Raw genomic sequence first — 21,061 nt, 5'->3', positions numbered from 1 at the left:
TACGCACCTTCTTTTCATCACTGGACTTTCCACTCACAAGCCCATCAGGCGTCATCCTTTCTACCTTTAGGTTCCAGGCCAGGGTCTCCTGTGTCCCTGGTCTTTGCATGCAAAGCCTGGAGCGCAGGTGCAGCGGGCAGATCAACAAGGCCTGCCAGCTGTTTCTGTAGCAGTCATCAGTCTTTCTTTTATTTACTACAGGTCTCCAGGGTGAGCTGGATCAATCCCTTCCTGCCCCTCAGCAACCACGAAGGCCATGCGGGCTTACAAATTCTCAGTTTAAATGCTCGGAGGAAGAGAAAAATGGAGAGTCCTTAACAGGAAAGAACAGAGAGGCAGAGGGTGGACTTGCCAACACAGAGGGCATCTGTGCACAAAGCGTTCTCATTCACAGTACTCCGAGTCTACGAGAATCGACAAATGCATAGCACTAAATAATAGAGCAGCCGGCAATCACAGGCTTAGTTAACGACAGAAGTACTTCTGACATAGTACATAAGGATACATAGTATCCTTAAAAACTTCCCAGGACCATGTACGAGAGATATCTGCATTAGGGTCTGTCAAAAATATACACATAAGAAATCACCGGTTTGTACAGGCTGCCCCAGAATTTCTCACTGTAACTGGCAGGGGTGTGCTCAGAGGGCTGTGAGGTTGGGGGTTCTCTCGGTGGCACCCACAGAAATGCATTCCCACTGCTGTGAATCCACATCTGAGCTCTCCATTTAAAATGCATGTACAATGAATTACTGGTGGCTGATGCACAGTCTGGCACCATGGCTAATACCTGTAGTTGCTAACACCCGGAGGCTGACAGTTCGAGACCAGACTGGTCTACAAAAAGTTCCAGACCAACCAGGCACGTGAGATACGATATCAAAAAAGGAAAAGCAAAAAAAAAAAAAAAAAAATCACAAAGGAAAATTCCCATAAAAGGTTGACAACGTACTTGTAAATTTCCACAAATTACTACTACACATTGTTATGGGAAACCATTAATCCTATCTGTGCTCGCCGAAATACCACTCACTGTTCTGCCAGTGGCCAGCATTTATATGACGGATCCCCACACAACCCTGACAGCAAGGTGGTCCCCAAAACATGAACGCAGCAATTGCCAACAAAAGGAACTTTACAGACAGGATCAGAGGAGACAGTAGGTGTTTTCTACCATAATTAAGTTCCGACACCTCGCTTCCACTGCTGCCTTTAAAAACTGTTCAATCCATGCTGCTCACAGTTCCCGGATACTACAATTTCATTTGCTTCCAAACTATTGAGTGTGACAGAGCCCAGGTTCCACAGAGCCTCTCAGGTGTTAGGGCTTGTAGAGCACTGTCAGTCTTACAGAAAGTCTCCTGATGGTCCTGGGGTCCTTTTGCACGTCCATGAAGAAGAGAGACCTGAACATCACAGTCTTGATGGTCTTGATGCTGGCTCCACAGCCAGGTGCCCACAGTGAGGAGGTCACCAGGCTTCCTGGAGAAACCCTGCTCCATGCTATGGTCTGCACTCCCAAAGTCCATCCCTTCTTCCTTCCCCCCAGAAAATCCAAAACAACAACAACAACAACGACAAAACCCAGAACAAAACAAGACAGAGAAGCCAGTGTAACAGCTTCTCACTATCAAGCATAGCTACACAAAATAAGGGAGTGACCTGTGGCACAAGCACTTCACAGCAAACCTTCAGGCTCAGCCATCCACGCCATCCAAATGGGGCTCTGTTGGCAGAAAACGATTTAAAAAAAAGCACTAAAACCTTCTCCTACCTGTCTGCTTTCCCTCTGAGAAGATGTTGACGACAAGGCACTTCTGTGGGTCGGAGTGGATGTTTTATGAGCAGGGGATATGCCCTTCTCGTCTGAACTCATGGTTGCAATTAGTCTAGGGATGTGCACGTGAGACCATCCCAATCCTCCTTCCAACTCCCAGACAAAGAACCAGACAGTCTGTGGCTTCAGTCCATCTCCCTCGGATCGGACGAGACTCGGAAAGCTCTGGCCACTGATGATGTGTCCAAACTTCCTATAAACAAAGCAAACAGAAAAAGCAATCGCCGTATTAGGGGGGATTAATCTGCATTAACGGAGGGAAGAAGGCACACTTAGGAGTGCAGGTCTGGGGCTCTGAGACCTCTGGGCTGGAGACGCAAGCTGTGATTGGTGGTGGTACAGATCCTTAGGATGATTCGCACATGGATTCTGAAATTTCTGTGTGTGTACGGAATTTGGTAGATGCCCACAGGCATTGAATTTCTAAGATTATGCCAACAAATCGCATGAACCTGAATGTGTTCACTAGAATTTTAGTGATCACCTATTTACAGACAATAATCAAAGAGCAATCCCTGGGGCGGGGCAGGTAGCTCAGTGGTAGAGCCCATGTCAAGGAGGAGCAAGGTTCTGGGTTCAATCTGAACCCAGATTAATTTAGTTGATTAATTATTAGCTCAAAGAGAACAATCTCAACAATTAAGAGAATTATTTCTTTTATGAACCTGCAAACCTGGGTATTCTGATGACTGAAATTTGTAATGCTTTCTTAGAATTTTAAATTTCTTGCTTAGCATCCAAATTGTAAGACTAAGTCTCAGAGCAAAATTAGCCTTTGTAAATCACGAATTCAAAGAGCCAAAAGCTCTTTTGTTCAACGTGAGGTTTCATCTTTGACTGGCAAAAGGCAGTTAAAGAAGCCAGCATCTGACAAGATGATCTTCTAATCTGTTCAAGGAAGGCAATCTAATAAGTGTGAATGAAGACCCTGAAGCCAATCCCTGGAGCCTGGAAGCAGGAAAGTGAGAAGGCTATTTAGATCCTTGATTCAAAGTACTTTGTTTTCCATTCCAAGATTTTTTACAAGTAGATGCTAACACTTGAGCCAAAAGTATGGCAGCTCTGTGATGTGTTCAAGGGCCCCAGGGGACGAGGCTGAAAGGCCCAACTTATTAAACCATTATCCACTCAGAAGTAAATTCAATCCAAGTTTCAGGCCCTCCGTTAGTCTCTGACATACCTCCTCCCTCCTTCCTTCCCCACCTCTCCTGTTCCCTCCTTTTCTTTCTTCTTCTGTTCCCATCCATCCATCTATCCATCCATCTATTATTTATCATCTACCTACCTACTTATCTACATATCTGTCTGTCTTCATTAATACTATTGCTAATATCTTATTTTAATTTAACATGGCATTTCCAGGATAACTTTTTGCAACGAAAGGGCCCATGCTCAGTCTGACTGTATTATGAATGCAAATATTCAAGAAAAAGAAAGCCAAGGGATGAATAATTAAATGCATCCCAAGATCAGATTATGAGGTTATTGTTGATATCTATAAGTCTGGAATCTCTTTTGTTTTTAAACAAAAGCTGTTGTGGGACTTTTCAAGGTTTATCTGAACAACTCACCTCAGATAAGGAACTGATGATAGATCAAAAGTAAACTGAGTTTACTGGGGTTACTGGCAGGAGTATGGGTGAGGAGTTACATAAAGGCAAATGACCAACCCAAAGCAACTGCACCCCCGAAAAGCCCATCCTAGCATGGATGACGTTCATGAAAACTAGATCCCTCCAGCACCCTGTACAGCTTGCAGGCATCTTGGCTGATGGGACTCTCCTCTCCTCACGAAGGTTACCGCTGACATAACCTTGAGGAAGGGCCTGGTGAATCTTGTAAGCTGCAGGAACTTCCTGAGACCTGTAAGTTTTATTTACTTCATGGATCTTAAGGAACCTCTATCAGGAAGGAATGTTTCACTTGGGCAGAAACTGGCCCCCAACAAAAGCATTTCAAGTATCCAGTATCAATTTCAAATGGTTTTTACATCTCATTCTAACCAGGCATCAGTCAAAGGTTTGAGTAGCTCCTCTATTTTTAATGCATTGCAAAAGGAATTTTAAATTCTGTTCTTTATTCCTGAAGTGTAGAATTTACTACGACCTAAGAATGATTTATTTCATTTCCAGTGAAGCACATTTTCAGAAACTGCCTAAACAGTGGTATAAACCCAAGATCTTACACTTTAAAGGCATCACCAACACAATTATTATATTCAGCAAAAAAAACCCACTATAACTGAAAATAACAGTAATATGAGAGCAGAAACCCTCATCTTTCTCCCATTTTCCCCCCATATACGTAGGAGGGAAAGCATTATAAAGTGCTGTGGCTTTTGCATGTATTTACACCGAGGGATAAACAATTCAGATTTATATAATTTATGACTCAAGGACCAAATCAGGGAAACCTGCAGAACTTGTTCATAGGCATCACAAATTATATGTGACCAAAAAAGCATTTGAAAGGAAAGGACTTAGCCTGAGCTCACTGCTGCTGTGTGAGTAAGCATTGGGCTCCTTGCCTGCTGATCCACACATCCTTCAGGCTGGGAATACAGTTACTCAGAATCCCTGCACTGTGCCCGACAGAGCAGCAGACCCCATGACAGAAGCCTAACAGAGTTGCAGATAAGAGAGATGACAGTCAGTGCCACTCAAATGCCTTGTTCAAAGGAAGTCAAATGGCCCTCCTCAGGTGCGTGCTATGTGAAATCAGCTCCCTGAGAGAGATGAAGAAACTCTGACCTGAATAATTTCATTATAAATATAAAGAAAAATATGAAACGCTTAGATGATATATTATTGATTTAAAGCAGCATACTACTGAGTGTTCCTATCATTGTTTGGTTAAAATAGAATAAAAAAAATATTAACAAGGGTTATCCTTAGTTGTTGAAGTGGAGTCAGTTCAAAACCAGCAGAGGATTGGACCAAACAAAATTCCAGCAGGATGAATTTGAAAAGGCAAATCTGAGTGTGAACCAAATATAATTGACACAAATAATCTATTGGCAAAGATCAGGACACATACAAAGAAAACAAAATCAAAGTCCCTCTCTCTCTCTCTCTCTCTCTCTCTCTCTTGTGTACGTCTCAAACATCTTTGAAAAATTAATCAATATACATAAAGAAAATAGAAAGTTTATTTAAAATAAAAGGAGGGAACTGCAGAAGAACACAAGTCTTTTCACAAAACTTAAGAAGAGCAGCATCTTTGACAGAGCTAAGGTTTGGGGACAACGGGATATAGTTTAAGACCTTGAAGCTATGGCATCAGGACTGGAATTTGGTAATTAAAAGGATGTAATGTATTAAATTAATTAAAAGGATGTAATGTAATGCAGCATGGTTCTTCAGCAAATACTCTTTATCCTGTTATATTCTACTGTTATCCCTTAGCAGTCCATTGTTGTCTAATGAGACAGAAAGGGGATGGACCCAGATGGGAGAAGAGATGGGGAGAAACTAGTAGAAACCATAGTCAGTTTATATATTATCTGAGGAAATAAATATTTCCAATAAAAGAAAAAAAGAAAAGATGTTAGAATTGGTTACCAAAAAAAGAAATATACAGGATGAAAAAAAAGTTAGGGGGATGCAGGAAGGAAGGAAGGAAGGAAAGAAGAAAGAAAGGAAGGAAGGGAGGAAGGAAGGAAGGAAGGAAAAAAGAAACAAAATTGAAGAAATCCTCCTGCAAACAAAAGGTCCAGGAGATAAAGGGGTGAGCAGGAGCGAATTCATCCAGATCTACAGATAACAACGACCTGAGCAGTGGCTGAATGATCTCCAAAATGTTTCCAGACATGAAAATTTGATCACACTTTAACAGGAAAACAAGGTAGAAAAATAACTCAAAAACAAGACCCCAATGAAATTACTGAATTTAGATAGCACCATGGGAAGCAATTCAATAAATTAAAAATTAATCACAGTGTAAGAGCGAGAACGGGCTCTGAAAGCACACTTTTCTAAGCACCTCTCATGTTGAAGAAAAAGAGAGATGATGCTAAAGATTACTGGAAACATAAAAGTCAGAACCCACAGCACTCACCCCTGCCCTCTACCCCCGGCCTCCTCCATCTGTCCATATGGTGGCGTGACTTCCCTGCGTACGGCCTTAGCCATTCACACAACTAAACGTGATCGGATAAAAGCAAATGCCCTGCACTTGTAAGCTTACAAAATTAGAAGAGATATCCAGAGAATGAATACATAACTGAGTATTCTTAAATAATTCAATTAACAAGTCAGGGGTCGTTTCTTTAAATTAACAAAAGGGTGCTGACTAACCGATAACAAGGAGAGAGAGCTACAGGCAGATAAAATAAACGAATAAATCGACAAACAGACCCGAGAAACCATGGTTACAGTTTATAACAAGCTTATTAATAAGACTAATAAGTCAGAATAAAATATTCTAGAACCCTCCTAGTAGACTCAAAGTCCATTCATCTAGAATCCATTACCAATATTGAAAGCTGCTAGGAAATGTAAGGCTATGTCCTTAGAAGTTGGTGGTATTTCTGTAAAAACACATAAACAAAACAAACCCCCACACGCCGACCAATCCAGCGCAGGCTTAACAGCAAATCGTGAAACTGTTCTCGTTGACATCAACACTGATGTTGGAGTTTGCCTGCTTAACGTGCTTGCCAGTGCGTGGCATAACTGTCCATCTGAAATGCTCAAACAGGGCCGGGGAGCATGCTCAGCGGTTCAGACATCTGCTGTGCAGGCAGCAGGATCTACCCACACAGAAGGCAGGTATGCTGTGCAATCCCAGTGCCAGAGGGCAGAGGCAGGAATTACTTGGGGTTTAGTGGTCCACTCTAGAGTGTGACTGTGAGCTTCCAGTTCAGTGAGAGACCTTGTTTCAAAATAAGACATAGAAGTCACAGAGGAAGACAGCTTAACACTGACCTCTGGCCACCATTGGTGCACACACACACACACACACACACACACACACACACACACACTGATGGCCTCAAGGGGCACACACATAGTAAGTACACATACACACACACACACACACACACACACACACACACACTGTTGGCTTCCATCAGCACACACACAGTACACACTCACCCATCTGCTGATGGCTTCCATGGACACACACATAGTACACACCCACTGACACACACAGAAAGAAACCCAAAGCATGCAATGCTGGAAATTAAGGAGCATTCTCTGTGTAAACACTGAATTCAAGGGCTGAGACTGCAATTCAGAGGTAGAGTGATTGTCAAGCAGGCATGGGGCCCAAGGTTCAGTCCTTAGTATTGCTGGGGTAGGGAGAAGCTGTGTGTGTGGTTAAAAGATGGAATTCAAAGCATGGAATGGTGGCATACACCTGTACTCCAAATACTCAAGAGGCAGGAGAATTGCCATGAGTTTGAGGTCATCTGAGCCATACAATGAGTTTCAGGTCATCCTAGGCTGAAATTAGATCCGGTCTCAAAACCAAAGTTTCCCCAAACAAGACAATTCAGAAGGCCATGAAAAGCCATACATTTATATAGGACCTCTCTCGAGTACACATACGGATTCCCAGAAGTGGCCATGACCACTATGCATTTTCCATGTCTCAGCTTTGTTCTGACTGCTGTACAAACACTCAGTTAATGACCTCAGCACCAGCACGAGGCAATGCTCGCACACTCCTCTTTTTTTTTTTTTTTTTTTTGGTTCTTTTTTTCAGAGCTGGGGACCGAACCCAGGGCCTTGCGCTTCCTAGGCAAGCGCTCTACCACTGAGCTAAATCCCCAACCCTTCGCACACTCCTCTTTGTATGAACAATTCAAGCGAGACCAGAAGGTACGAGACAGCCGGCTGTGGCTGCAGCCTGCAAAGAGTGCCGCACACGGACCACAGGTGTGTCCGCTGCCACACAGTCAACTCGAGTGTGTGCTCGGAAGGAAAGTGAGGGATGCGTTCCGGGACACCTCAGCCAGGTGCTGTGTGCAGCCTTCATATTTGTGTTTGCTATGGGGGTGCAGGAGCTGGGAACGGAATACGGGGCTTTGCACACACCAGGCAAGCGCTCTGTTCTGAGCTGCATTCTCAGCTCTGGGCTTTCAAATTTGGAAAGCTGGGAAAGAATAAAGCGGGCGGAAGCGAAGAAGATCAGAGCAAGAATCTGGATTTTTACATTTGGATTTCGCTATAAAACCCTTGGTTGGCCACACGTTGATACACCTTAATATAAACCTTCCAGAATCATAATGGGAATATTCTAAAGTCCAAGTGCAAAAGCTAACATGTAAGACAAAGGAAGAAAATTATTCTAAAGAATAAGAAAAACTGTAGTTAGCCACACATCCAAACTAGTAAGCAGCTCAGGGCATGCAGGCAGAGCAGTGGAATAAAGCTAAGATTCTTCTAACCCCCAACAAAAAAAATCAGCGAGAATACTATTTTCAACGAGCTATCAAGCTATCATAAAAAAAAAAAAAAAGCTGAATGTCTTGCTTCGAGCCAAATATACTGTGAGAGCCTTAAACTTTTAAAGGTAAAATAAATCCCATAAGAACGTTAGGAAAAAAGCTTTAGATAAACATGAATCACGCTGGAGTAGAAAACTAACTTATTAATAATGGTAGTTGAACCCCTCCCCCCATGTCGAGATTTGGTCTGTTTGCTATGTAATGTTCACTTCTGTATCCCAAGGTCTAGTTGACCCAGGATGAGTGAATTCTCACATATGCCAGCTTTTTAAATGCAAAGATTGTTCCATAATTTAAAAACATTGGTTCATAAAAATGGGCGATGAGAGGTAGGCAGAACTTTGGTGCCCAGGCTTGGGGGTCTGAGGCAGAGACTTCGAGGAGAGAGCAGGAAGAAGGAAGAAGTTGCCATGGAGAAGGTGGATCCTGACAGCAGGGTCATGGGAGCTGGCCAGCTGGAGTAGGAGCAGCCCAGGCTGAACGTGGCAAGTGATATCTCGGTATTACCGACAGGAAAGTGGACAGAACAGCCTACTGGGTTGGTATCTGCCTAGCACTAGTGCCTGTAAGAATTATTATAAGCCTAGTAAGGGCACCAGTGGAAGGGGAAGCCCTTGGTCCTGCCAAGACTGAACCCCCAGTGAACGTGATTGTTGGGGGGAGGGCGGAAATGGGGGGAGGATGGGGAGGGGAGCACTCATATAGAAGGGGTGGGGGAGGGGTTAGGGGGATGTTGGCCCAGAAACCGGGAAGGGGAATAACAATTGAAATGTAAATAAGAAATACTCAAGTTAATAAAGATGAAAAAAAACAAAAAAAGAATTATTATAAATATGAAGGTTCTGTGTCTTTTATTTGGGAACTAAATGATCTAAGGCAGGGTAAAGCCGATTAGAAAAAAATATTAATTTGACAAAGGTTTAGTGTATGTAATACCTAAAAAGTTCCTGCAAATCAATAAGGTAAAAATGATAACAAAGTAGACAGAGAATGGAAGATTTCCCAAAGGAAGTAACATAAATAACCAAACAGATCTGACCCAGTAAGGAAACAAATTCCTCGCTCCACTCTATGAATGGCTTCCCTGAAGTAAAAGGCTAAAGAACAAAGGCTTTCTCTTCCCTTATTTCCCTTATCTTACATTGCCTCTCCGTTTGGTTGTTATGGTTTGGTTTGGGGCTTTCAGATAGGGTCTCATTTTGTAGCCCAGGCTAGCCTGGAACTCCGGAGCCTCCTGCAGAAGTCTCTGTGTGCTGGGATTCATCGTGTGCCGGCACACCTACATAGCTTCTAGTCCTTCTAAGCACTGTCAGCCCCCAAAGATCTACATGGTCGTTGTCCTAATTATTCCTTTGTGATTGTTCGTGTGGATGTCTCTGAACACTATCTTAAATCTGTCGTTTTCTAATAACAAGTCTCTGGGAAGTTACAGTGTGTTGTATTTATCTGAAAACTGTAATTTGAACTAATGCATTATTAACTGGGCCAATGGCCCTAAATCTAATCATTGTATTTTCTTTTCAATCTAATTTAATTTTTCTACTTGAGGTGAAATTTGTGACAATTCAAATAATTGTCAGGAAGACGCAGAGGCATCTATGACCATGCCACCCTGGATGTACCCAGTCTCCCCTGATCTCAGAAGCTAAGCAGGATCTTAGTACTAGGATGGAGAGAATTCAGAAGGACTTCTTACTTTAAACCACCTCTGAGACCCTTCCCCCAGACAATCCTTCTCTAGATGGCTATACGTTTTATAATCAACAAAGCATACATTGCCTTTTAAACATTTCTCAGTGAGTTAAAAATAACACAAAGAAAGTTTTTCCTGGGGCTGAGCACAGTAGCAATTGAAACATTCAGAGATTTGCAGGTTTGAGGCTAGACTGGGCTACAAGGCAACTTATCTCAAGATAAAGCAGAGAACAGGCAGGTGTGATGATGCACACCTTTAAGCCCAGCACTTGGGAGGCAAAAGCAGGCAGATGTCCCTGAGCTTGAGGCCAGCATAGTTTACATAGTGAGTTCCTGGTCAGCCTTGTCTCCAAACAACAAAAGAGGCTGGGCATTGTTGGCCAATGCCCTGAATTCCAGCATTGGGAGTCAGTGAGTTCAAGGCCACCCTGGTGTACAAAGTGAGCATGTTCCAGGACAGTCTGGGGTATACAGAGAGACTCTGTTGTCTCAAAAACAAAACAACAAAAGAACAAAACCCAAGAAAACATACCCAGATCCCATGCTTGAAGCAACTGAATAATATTAAAGAAAAAAAAATTGAGGTCAGAAACTTTAAAAGAGAAGACCACCTCCTTCCATGAGTTTTCTCTGTCACATCAAGGGAAAGGCAGTGAAGGGAGTGGCAGGCTCTGACCACGCGTGAGGTGACTGCCCAACACCTTCTTCTCTCTGGGAGGAACACTGCACTTTTAATGTGTAAATGAGGAAACCCGGGCCTAGAAAGTCTGTGAATGCTCAGTTCTGGTGTCCATCTGCTTGCTATTAGAGCCTCTACAGGAACTCACCTTTTTGAAAGGACTGTTTGAGGGCTTTTCCTGGTTGTCGCCTTGCTTACATCTGTACTGCACTACAATTCAGAAATGGAGGGCACACTTATGATGATCCTGAGGCTCCAAGACACACGCTTCTGACCTGGGACATGCTGTTGATCTAGATCTTGAGGCATGTGACCATGAAAACCTCAGGTCTAGGCAAGGTAATAGATGCCTTTAGTCTCATGAGACTGAGGCAAGCAATCTCTGAATTCCAGGCCAGCCTGGGACAGAGCAAGTTCCAGATCCAGGCATGAGGCACACACCTTTAATCTCAGCCACACCTTCTACAGGAGGCCTAGGTAAGGACATCGGAAGAAGGAAGACTCACTCTTCTCCGCCTGCTTGCACTTACTTGCCAGTGCATCTGTTGGAACCTACCTCAGGATCCCAGCTACTGCAGAAGAGCAGCTGAAACAACCAGCCTCGTGCACTGAGCAACTGCTAGATTCTTGGACTTCCCATTCACAGCTGCCCGCTGTTGGGTTAGTTGCAGACTGCAGACTGTAAATCATTACAGTAAGTTCCTTTAATATAGAGAGGCATTCCAAAAGCTCTGTGACTTTAGAGAACCCTGACGAATACCGACTGCTATCTGTTTAAGCAGAGAAAACCTTGAGAACAGAAACCATGTTGTATTTAACATAATGGCATCACAGGATAATGACTCTGCTTGGCACATGGACCACAGGCCCTCTGACTTGGGCCACTTTGTTACCATCCCCTGGTCACTAATTTTCAAGGTTGGTCTGTCACTTTTCATTCATCACTGGCTTTTGACCTTTGCTAGCGCGTTAAGAGGGAAAACTGAACAATGCCACAGTATGCATTTCAACAGGAAAAAGAATTCTGAGAAACAGTTCCCGATGATGGGATCAGGCAAAAACAGGAAACAAAAACGTTCCCCTCTACTCTGAAACCTTAAAATTCATAAATTCTTGTCAAGTTTGTATGAATTCTTACTCAAGCAGCAGGTGGCCTTGAAGGTGTCCTATTTTCTGAAGGAATTTTCCGTCAAAACAACCGTTCTCCACTTGGAGCTGAGGGTTGCTGGTGGGACTAAAGTTATGAATCTCTCTTGAGTATCCCTTGCATCCTGCTGACAGAAATAAAAATGGCATAGCTGCTGTAGAAATCAAATGGTTCAGCTATTCCTTAAACGTTGTTAAGCACTGTTACCACATGAATAGTTTGATTTGTAGGTAAGGGACCCCCCCCACACACACACACAAGAACTGATGGCTGCAACACACTGCACACTCATATCCAGTGTCACAAATCTCAAAATGTAGAAACAACCTTAATATCCACTGACACAGGCATAGACAAAGAAAGTATGAGGTGTTCATAGAATGGAATATACTTAGCCTTAAAGAGAAAGGAAATTCTAACACATGAAATGTCTTAGTTAGGGTTTTACTGCTGTGAGCAGACACCATGACCAAGGCAACTCTTATAAAGACATTTAATTGGGGTTGGGTTACAGATTCAGAGGTTCAGTCCATTATCATCAAGGTGTGAGCATGGCAGCATCCAGGCAGGCATGGTGCAGGAGTTGCTGAGAGGTCTACATTTTCATCTGAAGGCTGCTAGTGGAAGATTTCTAGGTAGCTAGGACTATAGTATTAAAGCCCATACCCACAGTGACACACCTAGTCCAACAAGGCCACACCTCCTAATAGTGCCACTCCCTGGCCCAAGCATATACAAACCATCACACATGACAACATTGATGTATTAGTAAGTGCTCTCTATAGAGTCATAGAACTTTTGAAATGAATCTCTCTCTGTCTCTGTCTCTGTCTCTCTCTCTCTGTCTCTCTCTGTCTCTCTCTGTCTCTCTCTCTCTCTCTCTCTCTCTCTCTCTCACAAAGTCCAAGATTCTAATCATTGCTCAGGCCCATAGGCTAGGAGTCTCAGTTGGTCTTCTGTAAACACTGGAATTCCAAAGAAGTAGGCCTCAATGCCAGTGAAGGAATGGATGTGCTAGCAAGTGGAGTGCAAGCAGGCAAAGAGCAAAAGGACATCTTCTATGTCCTTAGAATTTCATCAGAGGGTGTGCCTGGAGATTTGGATTAAAGGCGTGTGTCTTCCCTCCTCAAGATCAGAATTAAAGGGCTGTGCCTCTCTCCCGAAACCCCGCTTCATCTCAAGATCCAGATCAATGATGTGTGTCTTCCTACCTCAAAAGTCTGAACTAGAAGCGGATTCACCCACTTCAAGTCAAGCAGAAAATCTCTCCCAGGTTTGCCCTCCATATCCAAGTTGTAGTTCCTTGCAGATATAGTCAAATTGACAACCAAGAACAGTTGTCACAATGGAGAATGAGCCCAGAAGTCATCATGCTACATGAAACATGCCATAGCCAACAGGGCAGATGCTGCATGATCCCATTGCTACCAGAGATTCAGAGTCATCCCAGTGAGAGAGAAACCAGGTGTGGCGGTTACTGGGCTTTTCAGAACACGGAAAACAGAGCTAATGCTTACTGGGCTGAGTCTCTAATTCTAATTTTGAAAATGAGAACAGTTTGGGGATGGATGGTGAGTGTGAATTCACTCAGTGCCACAACATGGCACACTTAGAATTTGTAAATTACATGTGATGTGATGTGTGTGTGGGATTATCACCCCCCTCACACACATGAAATATCAGCTACGCTCCCTTGTACCACACAGGTACTATTTTACACAGTTTTGTAGCCAGGTTTTGTCATCATGCAATCTTTCCTATTAGACTTGCCTGCGTCCTGTCCCCATTTCCACATGTCCCCACGAATGTTCTGCTCTCTGTTTATCTGGCCCCTGAGGGAAGAGGCAATATGACTTTTGTCACCGTGGCTGTACGTCATGAGCCACGAACACCACCCAGGATGTGCACTGAGCTTATCACGTACGTCAGTTGGATTCCAGCTCCTCCATTAAACCCATTAAGCACAGTTGACTGTGCACACAAGCTGTCTGCAGATAACCACTCTCACGTCAATTCCTCCATATTACTGCATCATCTTGAAGATGGCTTGAAACGGTTCAACTGAATTACAACTCCAGTTCCATATCTTTTCAGAAGTCATTGGAGAAAAAAGACTACAGAGTTCAACCTTCCCAAGAGAAAACTCCTAAAAAAAGAGCTGCCAGGCTACTAATGGAACCCAAGGGGCCTCAGGGCATTATTAGGTTTTATCCTTTCTCGTGCTGAGCTACCCACGAGGAACCAGGAACACATGACAGCATCAGGCTGATAGATTAGCCCGGCTGAATGGAACTCTGGCACCTGCCACCTGCTAATTTGCTGCCCGTCATCTTGCTTAATCACAGACATTTCATGGTCAGGATTTTGAGAAACTGCCACCCTTCTAGAATGACAAGATTTGTGCTGATTGTTATGCACATGTCATGGCGTCTCCAGTGCTAAGTTGGGGAGCCAGCATGAATGTTCGTTTTTGATTACCGTTCTCTACTGTTTGGTCAGGGATATAGGGCTGGCATATGAGGTCTACTACAAGGGCCCACATCTCTCAGCCTCATGAACTCATTTAACTGAGGGAATGGTAACCTTTGTGCCTACTTAGTGCTGAGTTACTACTGTGTGATCCCCTCAACTCAGGCTTTAGAGGTACTCCTGAAATTATTCATGGTGGGGTGCAGTCTGCATGGCACTACACTGTCCATATATCTTGCACTGCCGTTTTATTTCTACATTAAAAAAAACCCCATGGATTATGAAAGTAATCCCAACTTGCATTAGAAATATGATCCAAACATCAATAAAAGACAAGAAAACGATCAAATACCACATTAATTATGGTTATTTTAAGCTGAGTCTGATGGTACTCACCTGTAATCCTAGCACTTGGGAGGCTGAGGTAGAACTGTTGCTAGTTTGAAACTAGCCTAGGCTACAGTAGTGACTGAGTGAGCCTGAGACTATCTAATGAGACTGTCTCAGAAACATAAAAACCAAACCAGACAAACAAATGTCCCCCAAACAAAACAAAACGAAAACCTTAAAGGTTATTTTATGATCAAAACTTGAGATATCACCAAAGAGGAAAAGAATGAAGCTCTGGTAGTTTGGTTATGTGTGAATGAGGTTGGCACAATGCTGGCCCCATAGTAAGCTATCATTCAAACGAACTAAATCCTAAAGGCTCAATCTCCTGCCTGCCTCTTCCAGTGGGGCAGGATGTGATCCTGCATCTCCAGGACGATGCTGAGCAGTCCAGAGAACTCCGTGCCTGGCTGAACTGAAGAGATTTTGTGGGAAAGAGAAGCAGTGAAGTAGTTAAAAGGCATATTCTACACAGATGCCGCAGAGACGCTGGCAAGCTACATAGAGAATTGACTTCATTTTGAAACTAATTACAAATAATAGTGAGCTTTTAAAAGTTTTAAACTATTTTTATTGGTGTATAATCATCACAGTGTTGGGCATCCTACAGTATGGTATGTGCCCTGGGGATACTGATGCGCTTCCTGTTGCCCACTTTCAAAGTCCCAGCTCACTCTCTCCACTGCCAAGCCTCCCTTCTGCATTCGCTTTGTGAGGCCTGATGTATATACGTGCTCATGAATGGTACCTATGAAGAACTGTAGGGAATTACAAATGAGAGGAAACATGGAAGATTTGTCTTCTTATTCTTTGTTCTTCTTTTGTTGTTGCCCTTGTTATTTGAAATGGGATCTTAGTATACGTCCCTGGCTGTCGTGGGCTTGTGATCACTCTGCCTCTGCAATTGCTGGAATCCTAAGCCTACAAGTAATATATATATATATCCCCCCACACACATATCTGATTTATTTCAGTGAGAATGATGATCTCCAGTCAAAGCTAGCTCCTAGAAGAAAGCATGATTTCACTCTTCTTTACGGCTGACTATAACTGCACTGTGGACCTCACTTTCCTTACGTGCTCATCTACTGATAGACACCTGGGCTGATTCCATGACTTAGTTGTCATGATTGCTACAATAATCATGGTATGTAGGGGCCTGTGAGTTATGAGGTTTGAATAGGTGTGCCCCCATAGACTCATGTGTTTGAATGCTTGCCCCATAGGGAGTAGCCTTACTGGGAGTAGAGGTGTGCTTCTGTTGGAGAAGTGTGTCACTGCGGAGGCAGAGTTTGAGGTCTTATACATGCTCAAGCCCCACCCAGTGTGGAACACGGTCCCCTTCTGCTGCCCATGGATCAAGATGGAGAACTCTCACCTCCTTCTCCAGCACCATGTCTGCCTGGATGCTGCCATGTTTCCTGCATGGATGATCATGGGCTGAACCTCTAAAACAGGAAGCCAGACCCAATTAAATGTCTTCCTCTATACGTGCTTTCTTGGTCATGGTGTCTCTTCACAGCATGGCCTTAGATTCTTTTGGGTGTGTGCTGGTTATGTGTTAGTCCTACTTGTACTCTATGGAAGAACCTTCACACTGAGCTCTACAGTGGCTGCACAACTCACATTCCCACCAGTAGTTTATAAGGGAGCCTACATCTTGCCAGCATTTGTTGCTGTTTGTTTTGTGGCTGGCAGCCATTCTAACTGGGTTGAAATGGAATTTTAAAGGAGTTCTAATTTGCATCTCCCTGATGGCTAAGGCTGTTGAACATCCATGTATTTATTGGCCATCTGTACTTAACCTCTTAAGAGCTGTTGTTTCATTGGCCCGTTTATTGGTTGGGTTGTTTGGATTTTTTAGTGTTTGGTTTTTCAGTTCTTTCAGTCTATGTAATCATCCTCTGTCTAATGTATAGGTAGCATTTTCCATCCTGAAAGCTGTCTCTTCTGTTGATTGACCATTTCCTTTACTAGTGTAGCCCTGCTTTAATTCCATGCACATCCTGGCTTTATTTCCTGATCTTCTGTAATCCTTTCCAAGAAAACCTTCCCTGGGCCTTCATCTTCAAGTGTTTTTCCCCTCACAGAACTGTCAGCTCTGATTCATTCTGAATTGATATTTATATATTTGATGGAAGATATAGGTCCAGCTCATTTTTGCTCACACAGCTCTCAGCTACCTTTTTATTGCTGTGATTAAGTGCCATGATCAAGACAATTTAAAAAGGAAAGAGTTTATTTGGGGCTCACAGTTTCAGAGGGTGAGTCCCAAACCATCATGGTGTGGAGCAAGACAACAGGGATGCAGGATGGTGCTGGCATAGCAGCTGGGAGCTCACATCTGATCCAAAAGCACCAGGGGGCAGGAACGAGAAATGGTGTAGTATTTTAAAACCTCGAGGCCCTGCCCCCAGTGACACACCAACTCCAATGTGGGCATAAATCCCAATCCTTCCCAAATAGTTCCATCAATTGGAGACCAAGTATTCATGGGCCTACAGGGGCCATTAACACCACAGAGAGGCTATCTGTTTAAGGCATCATTGTAAAAGAAAAAAAATAGGTGGTTATTATTGTGTAGGCCCAACTCCGAGTCTTTTATCCTATTCTATTAATGTAAGTGTCTTGCTTTGTGCCAAGACTATGCTATTTCTGTTATTACGTCTCTGTAATCTGGCTTAAAATCAGTGAGTCTAACTCTTGCGTCCTTTCATTTCGGTTTGTTTTGTTTTAGCTAGGGATTATCTTTGCAATCCAAAGTCCTCTGTGCTTCTGCCTAAGTCTTAGGGTTTTCTTTTTCTATTTTTGAGACAATTGTCATTGGAGTTTTAAGGAAATTACAATAAATCTATAGGTTTCCTTTGACAGTGCAGAAGGGGAATGAATTTTTCTTCAAGTTAAAATCCCCTAGGAGCCAGAAGACTAGACAATAGCCACAGAATTTAGGAGCTGGAAGTATATTTTATTTATTTGATCAATTAAAAAATTGAAACGCATGTTTTAAAGTGGTAAGAGCACAATTTGGCCATGAGGATATTCTGTCACCAAGACAGTGACAGAAGCAGCTCAGGGACAGTTTGAAGTGTCATTTGATGCTGAATCGGGATGAAAGGGCTACTTTCCTTCAAACCCCAAAGTTCGGGAAACAGCACGTAGGCCTGCCACAAAGCGTCTGCAGCACAGGACAAATAGGATACCCGAGCACACCCCAGCGATGCAAGTTCCTCAGCTCATCCAGACTCATGAATAAGAAACTCTGAGGATGGGGCACAGCCAAGTGACGGCGAGTGATTCACTTATGGAACGGATTACGGTTTTAATTTTTCCTGCCAATATCAGATTTCTCTATCTCCTCCAACATAGTATTTAAAAATAAAACACACACACACACACACACACACACACACACACACACACACACACACACATACCACAACTGTGCTTAGAAAAATACATGAACTGGACACCAGAGAGAAGCCTCAGTGGGTAAGAGCACCTGTGCCCAAGCCTGACAATCTGAGTTCGAGCCCTCTGACATACATGGTGGAAGGAGAGAATGACTTCATATTCTCTCTCTCTCTCTCTCTCTCTCTCTCTCTTTCTCTCTCTCTCTTTCTCTCTTTCTCTCTCCCCCCCCCCACACACATATATACATACACACACACACACGAAAACCTATTTTTTCTAATCAACATTGAACTGATTTTAAAAAAAAAACTGCCAACCATACATTATTATTTGAATGGAACATAAACACTGCTCCCCTTGCTTTACCTCTTCCTTTGAAATAACATCTGAAAATATACCTGTTCAAAGATGCTTAGTTCCAAAACCTGTTTGTTTTTTGATTAGTTTAAAAATTTGTGAGGTAAGAATATTCCTGGAATAAACCAATACATTTATTCTAACCCAGTGTAGACAACAGGAAAAAAAATTAAGGAAAATACAAATTAAAACAGGAAATCTTGGCCATGATGTCTAGGTGAAAGCTGGTAATTCTTTTTTTTTTCCTTGAAGACTTCATTATTATTTCCTGCAGACAGAAGAGCTGTCCTTGAGGTCATGAAAGCAGGAGAGCTGGCCCAGTCCCTCCAAAGGCTGCAGCTCTCTGGAGAACAGCCCTGCACCTTGCCTGGGCTGCACACCAGAGCTGGCCCTGATGGGGTTGGCGTCTTTACACTTTATATCTAGGGGTGCAGCAAGTTCTTACAACCACAAGAATCATATTCATGGGAAAGATTTGAAAATGTACTTGTTAAATTATGTGAATAAAATAAAATGAAATTGGAAAAAAGGGGGGGCTAGTTTTTAGATTGCTGAGAAAAGGATGCTCTAGCTGGGTATGGTGGCACACGCCTTAAATCCCAGCACTCAGGAAGCAGAGGCAGGTAAGTCTTTGGAGTCCATCTTGATCTATATAGAGTTCCAGGGCAGCCAGAAAGAGAAACTCTGTCTCAAAAAACAAAACAAAACAAATGTCTCTGCAAAAGGGAGCAAAACCCCCAACTTCCTGATGGAATTCAATTCCCAGCAGCCAGATCACCTCAGACACTGCATACATATAGTAGACATACATAAGTACACACATATACACATGTACACATATATATATTGACGCACATACTTAAAATAACAGTAAATAGATCATATTTTTTTTAAAAAAAGGAAAGAGACTCTGTCTAGCGAACAATGGGACCCAAATCTAGAAATCAATAATAACAGGTTCCCAACATCCACCACCATCCTCTCCTCAACCTTCCGGTGTACATGTGGCTTCTTCATGTATGTAAACCTGAGGTACACTCGACTTGATTTGATATAAAAATTTGGCATTTCTTCGCTTGAATTTTTCTTTTTAAGTGTTTTATTTTGGAGCAACTTTGGATTTGCAGGAAAGCTTCAAGAGCATTCCAGAACATTCCACATACCTGTTTCCCAGGATACGCTCCAACTTTCACCAGGTCTTCAGAAATTGAAATAAACTCAAACGCCAAGCCTGCAGGTTACTGTCGAAGTAAAAACTCTACCACGCTTCCCAATTTCAGAAGTATGAATATTTAGTCAGCAAAGTGCCGTCTAGTTCTCAGTTCTAACACGAGCTCTGAATGGGCACAGCACCTGCCATGTTCTAGCTCAGTACTGTTTTCACCTCCCCCACAGCACCTGACTCAGTGGTTACGCCCCTGGGCGCCAGCTTACTATCTACCCTCAGTAGCTTCAATTTTTGTCCTCTCGATGCTTCTGTCACAGCTTCCGGATCCAGAACAGTGCTTGGTTGACATTGAACAAATACTCAGGAATCTTGGGTAAAAATGAAAGAAAGAATGGATGCTTACAAGGATGAGTTAATCGTGGTGTGTGTGTGTGTGTGTGTGTGTGTGTGTGTGTATGTGTGTGTGTGTGTACTAGGGGATGCATAATAAAAGATGCATCCATTGAGATGACTCGCAGTTCTGACAGTCTAACCTTCTGTTACCAGTCGTACACAGCGGAACCGCAGGAAATCTGTGTGTTATTCACAGCGTCATCGCTCACAGGAGCGCCACTTAGAATGGCTGCACTGAACGCCCTCTCTTTCAGTCAGTCTGTGCTTCTGTGTTGGTTCACTGGAACAGTATTTCCTGGTTACTCATTCGATACGCCAAGAAATGATATAAAGTTTAAATAACGCTCCAAATTAGAATAATTAAAACATGAATCATTCTCTGTAAAAAAGTGTATTAAAAAAGATCCGCAAATATCAGACACTGCTGTGATTCAGAACAAGGGAACATGACAAGGCCAATTAAACGATGACAAGGCGGTGGGTGAATGAGGCATCGACCCCTCTCCTCACTCCCACTGCCGGCCTCTGAGACGAAAGGTCAAGGAATGAACTGCCAGGTTGGAGAAAGAATGAAAAGAGCATGAAACAAGAACTACTTTCCCTGTGTTTTCTGTGAATCCTTGTATTTTCCCACCGTCGAATGGGATAAAATGTGTCTAGGAATCAAAACACTTGATCACCTGACTGATCCGAAGGAGAGATAATCATTCCAGAAAAACCAACTAAATTATTGATTTATCAGTTGAAAACAAACAAGGGGGTGAACGTGGGACAGTTTATGATTCTCCGCTACACTTGGAGCTGACCCATGAGGGCGAGTGGACACTAACAAATGCATCCAATATGGCACAAGCTGATCCCAAGAGTCCAAGGAGCCCGCTGTCCCTCCTGGAACATCCCCAGGTTAGGATGCAATGAGTTTAAACACCTAAAATTCTCTGTCAAACTAAAGATTTAATAGAATAACTCTCAGTGCCAAAAACAGGTTCAATATTAACACCAAAAGGGGATTGAAGGGAAAATTCATCTCCTGACTCCATATATAAATTTGAAAGCACTCA

At 43.0% G+C, this 21,061-nt stretch overlaps 1 protein-coding gene across 16 annotated transcripts in view; it reads right to left on the bottom strand.

Moving 5' to 3' along the window:
• Nucleotides 1-21,061, bottom strand: part of Osbpl6 (oxysterol binding protein-like 6) — a 191,201-nt gene that overhangs the window by 74,223 nt on the left and 95,917 nt on the right. For 15 of the 16 annotated variants that reach the window (XM_087651709.1, XM_087651710.1, XM_087651711.1 and 12 more), the window contains 1 exon segment: nt 1,775-2,030. In XM_087651709.1, coding sequence (XP_087507835.1) covers nt 1,775-1,876 — 102 coding nt within the window. In that variant the 5' untranslated portion in view covers nt 1,877-2,030. 16 annotated transcript variants of the gene reach the window in all.

The sequence above is a fragment of the Rattus norvegicus genome, chromosome 3, assembly GCF_021556685.1.
Source record: "Rattus norvegicus strain SHRSP/BbbUtx chromosome 3, alternate assembly SHRSP_T2T, whole genome shotgun sequence".
Lineage (NCBI taxonomy): Eukaryota > Metazoa > Chordata > Mammalia > Rodentia > Muridae > Rattus > Rattus norvegicus.
The sequence above is the reverse complement of the archived record's forward strand: the minus strand, read 5'-3'. Positions and strand labels throughout refer to the sequence as shown.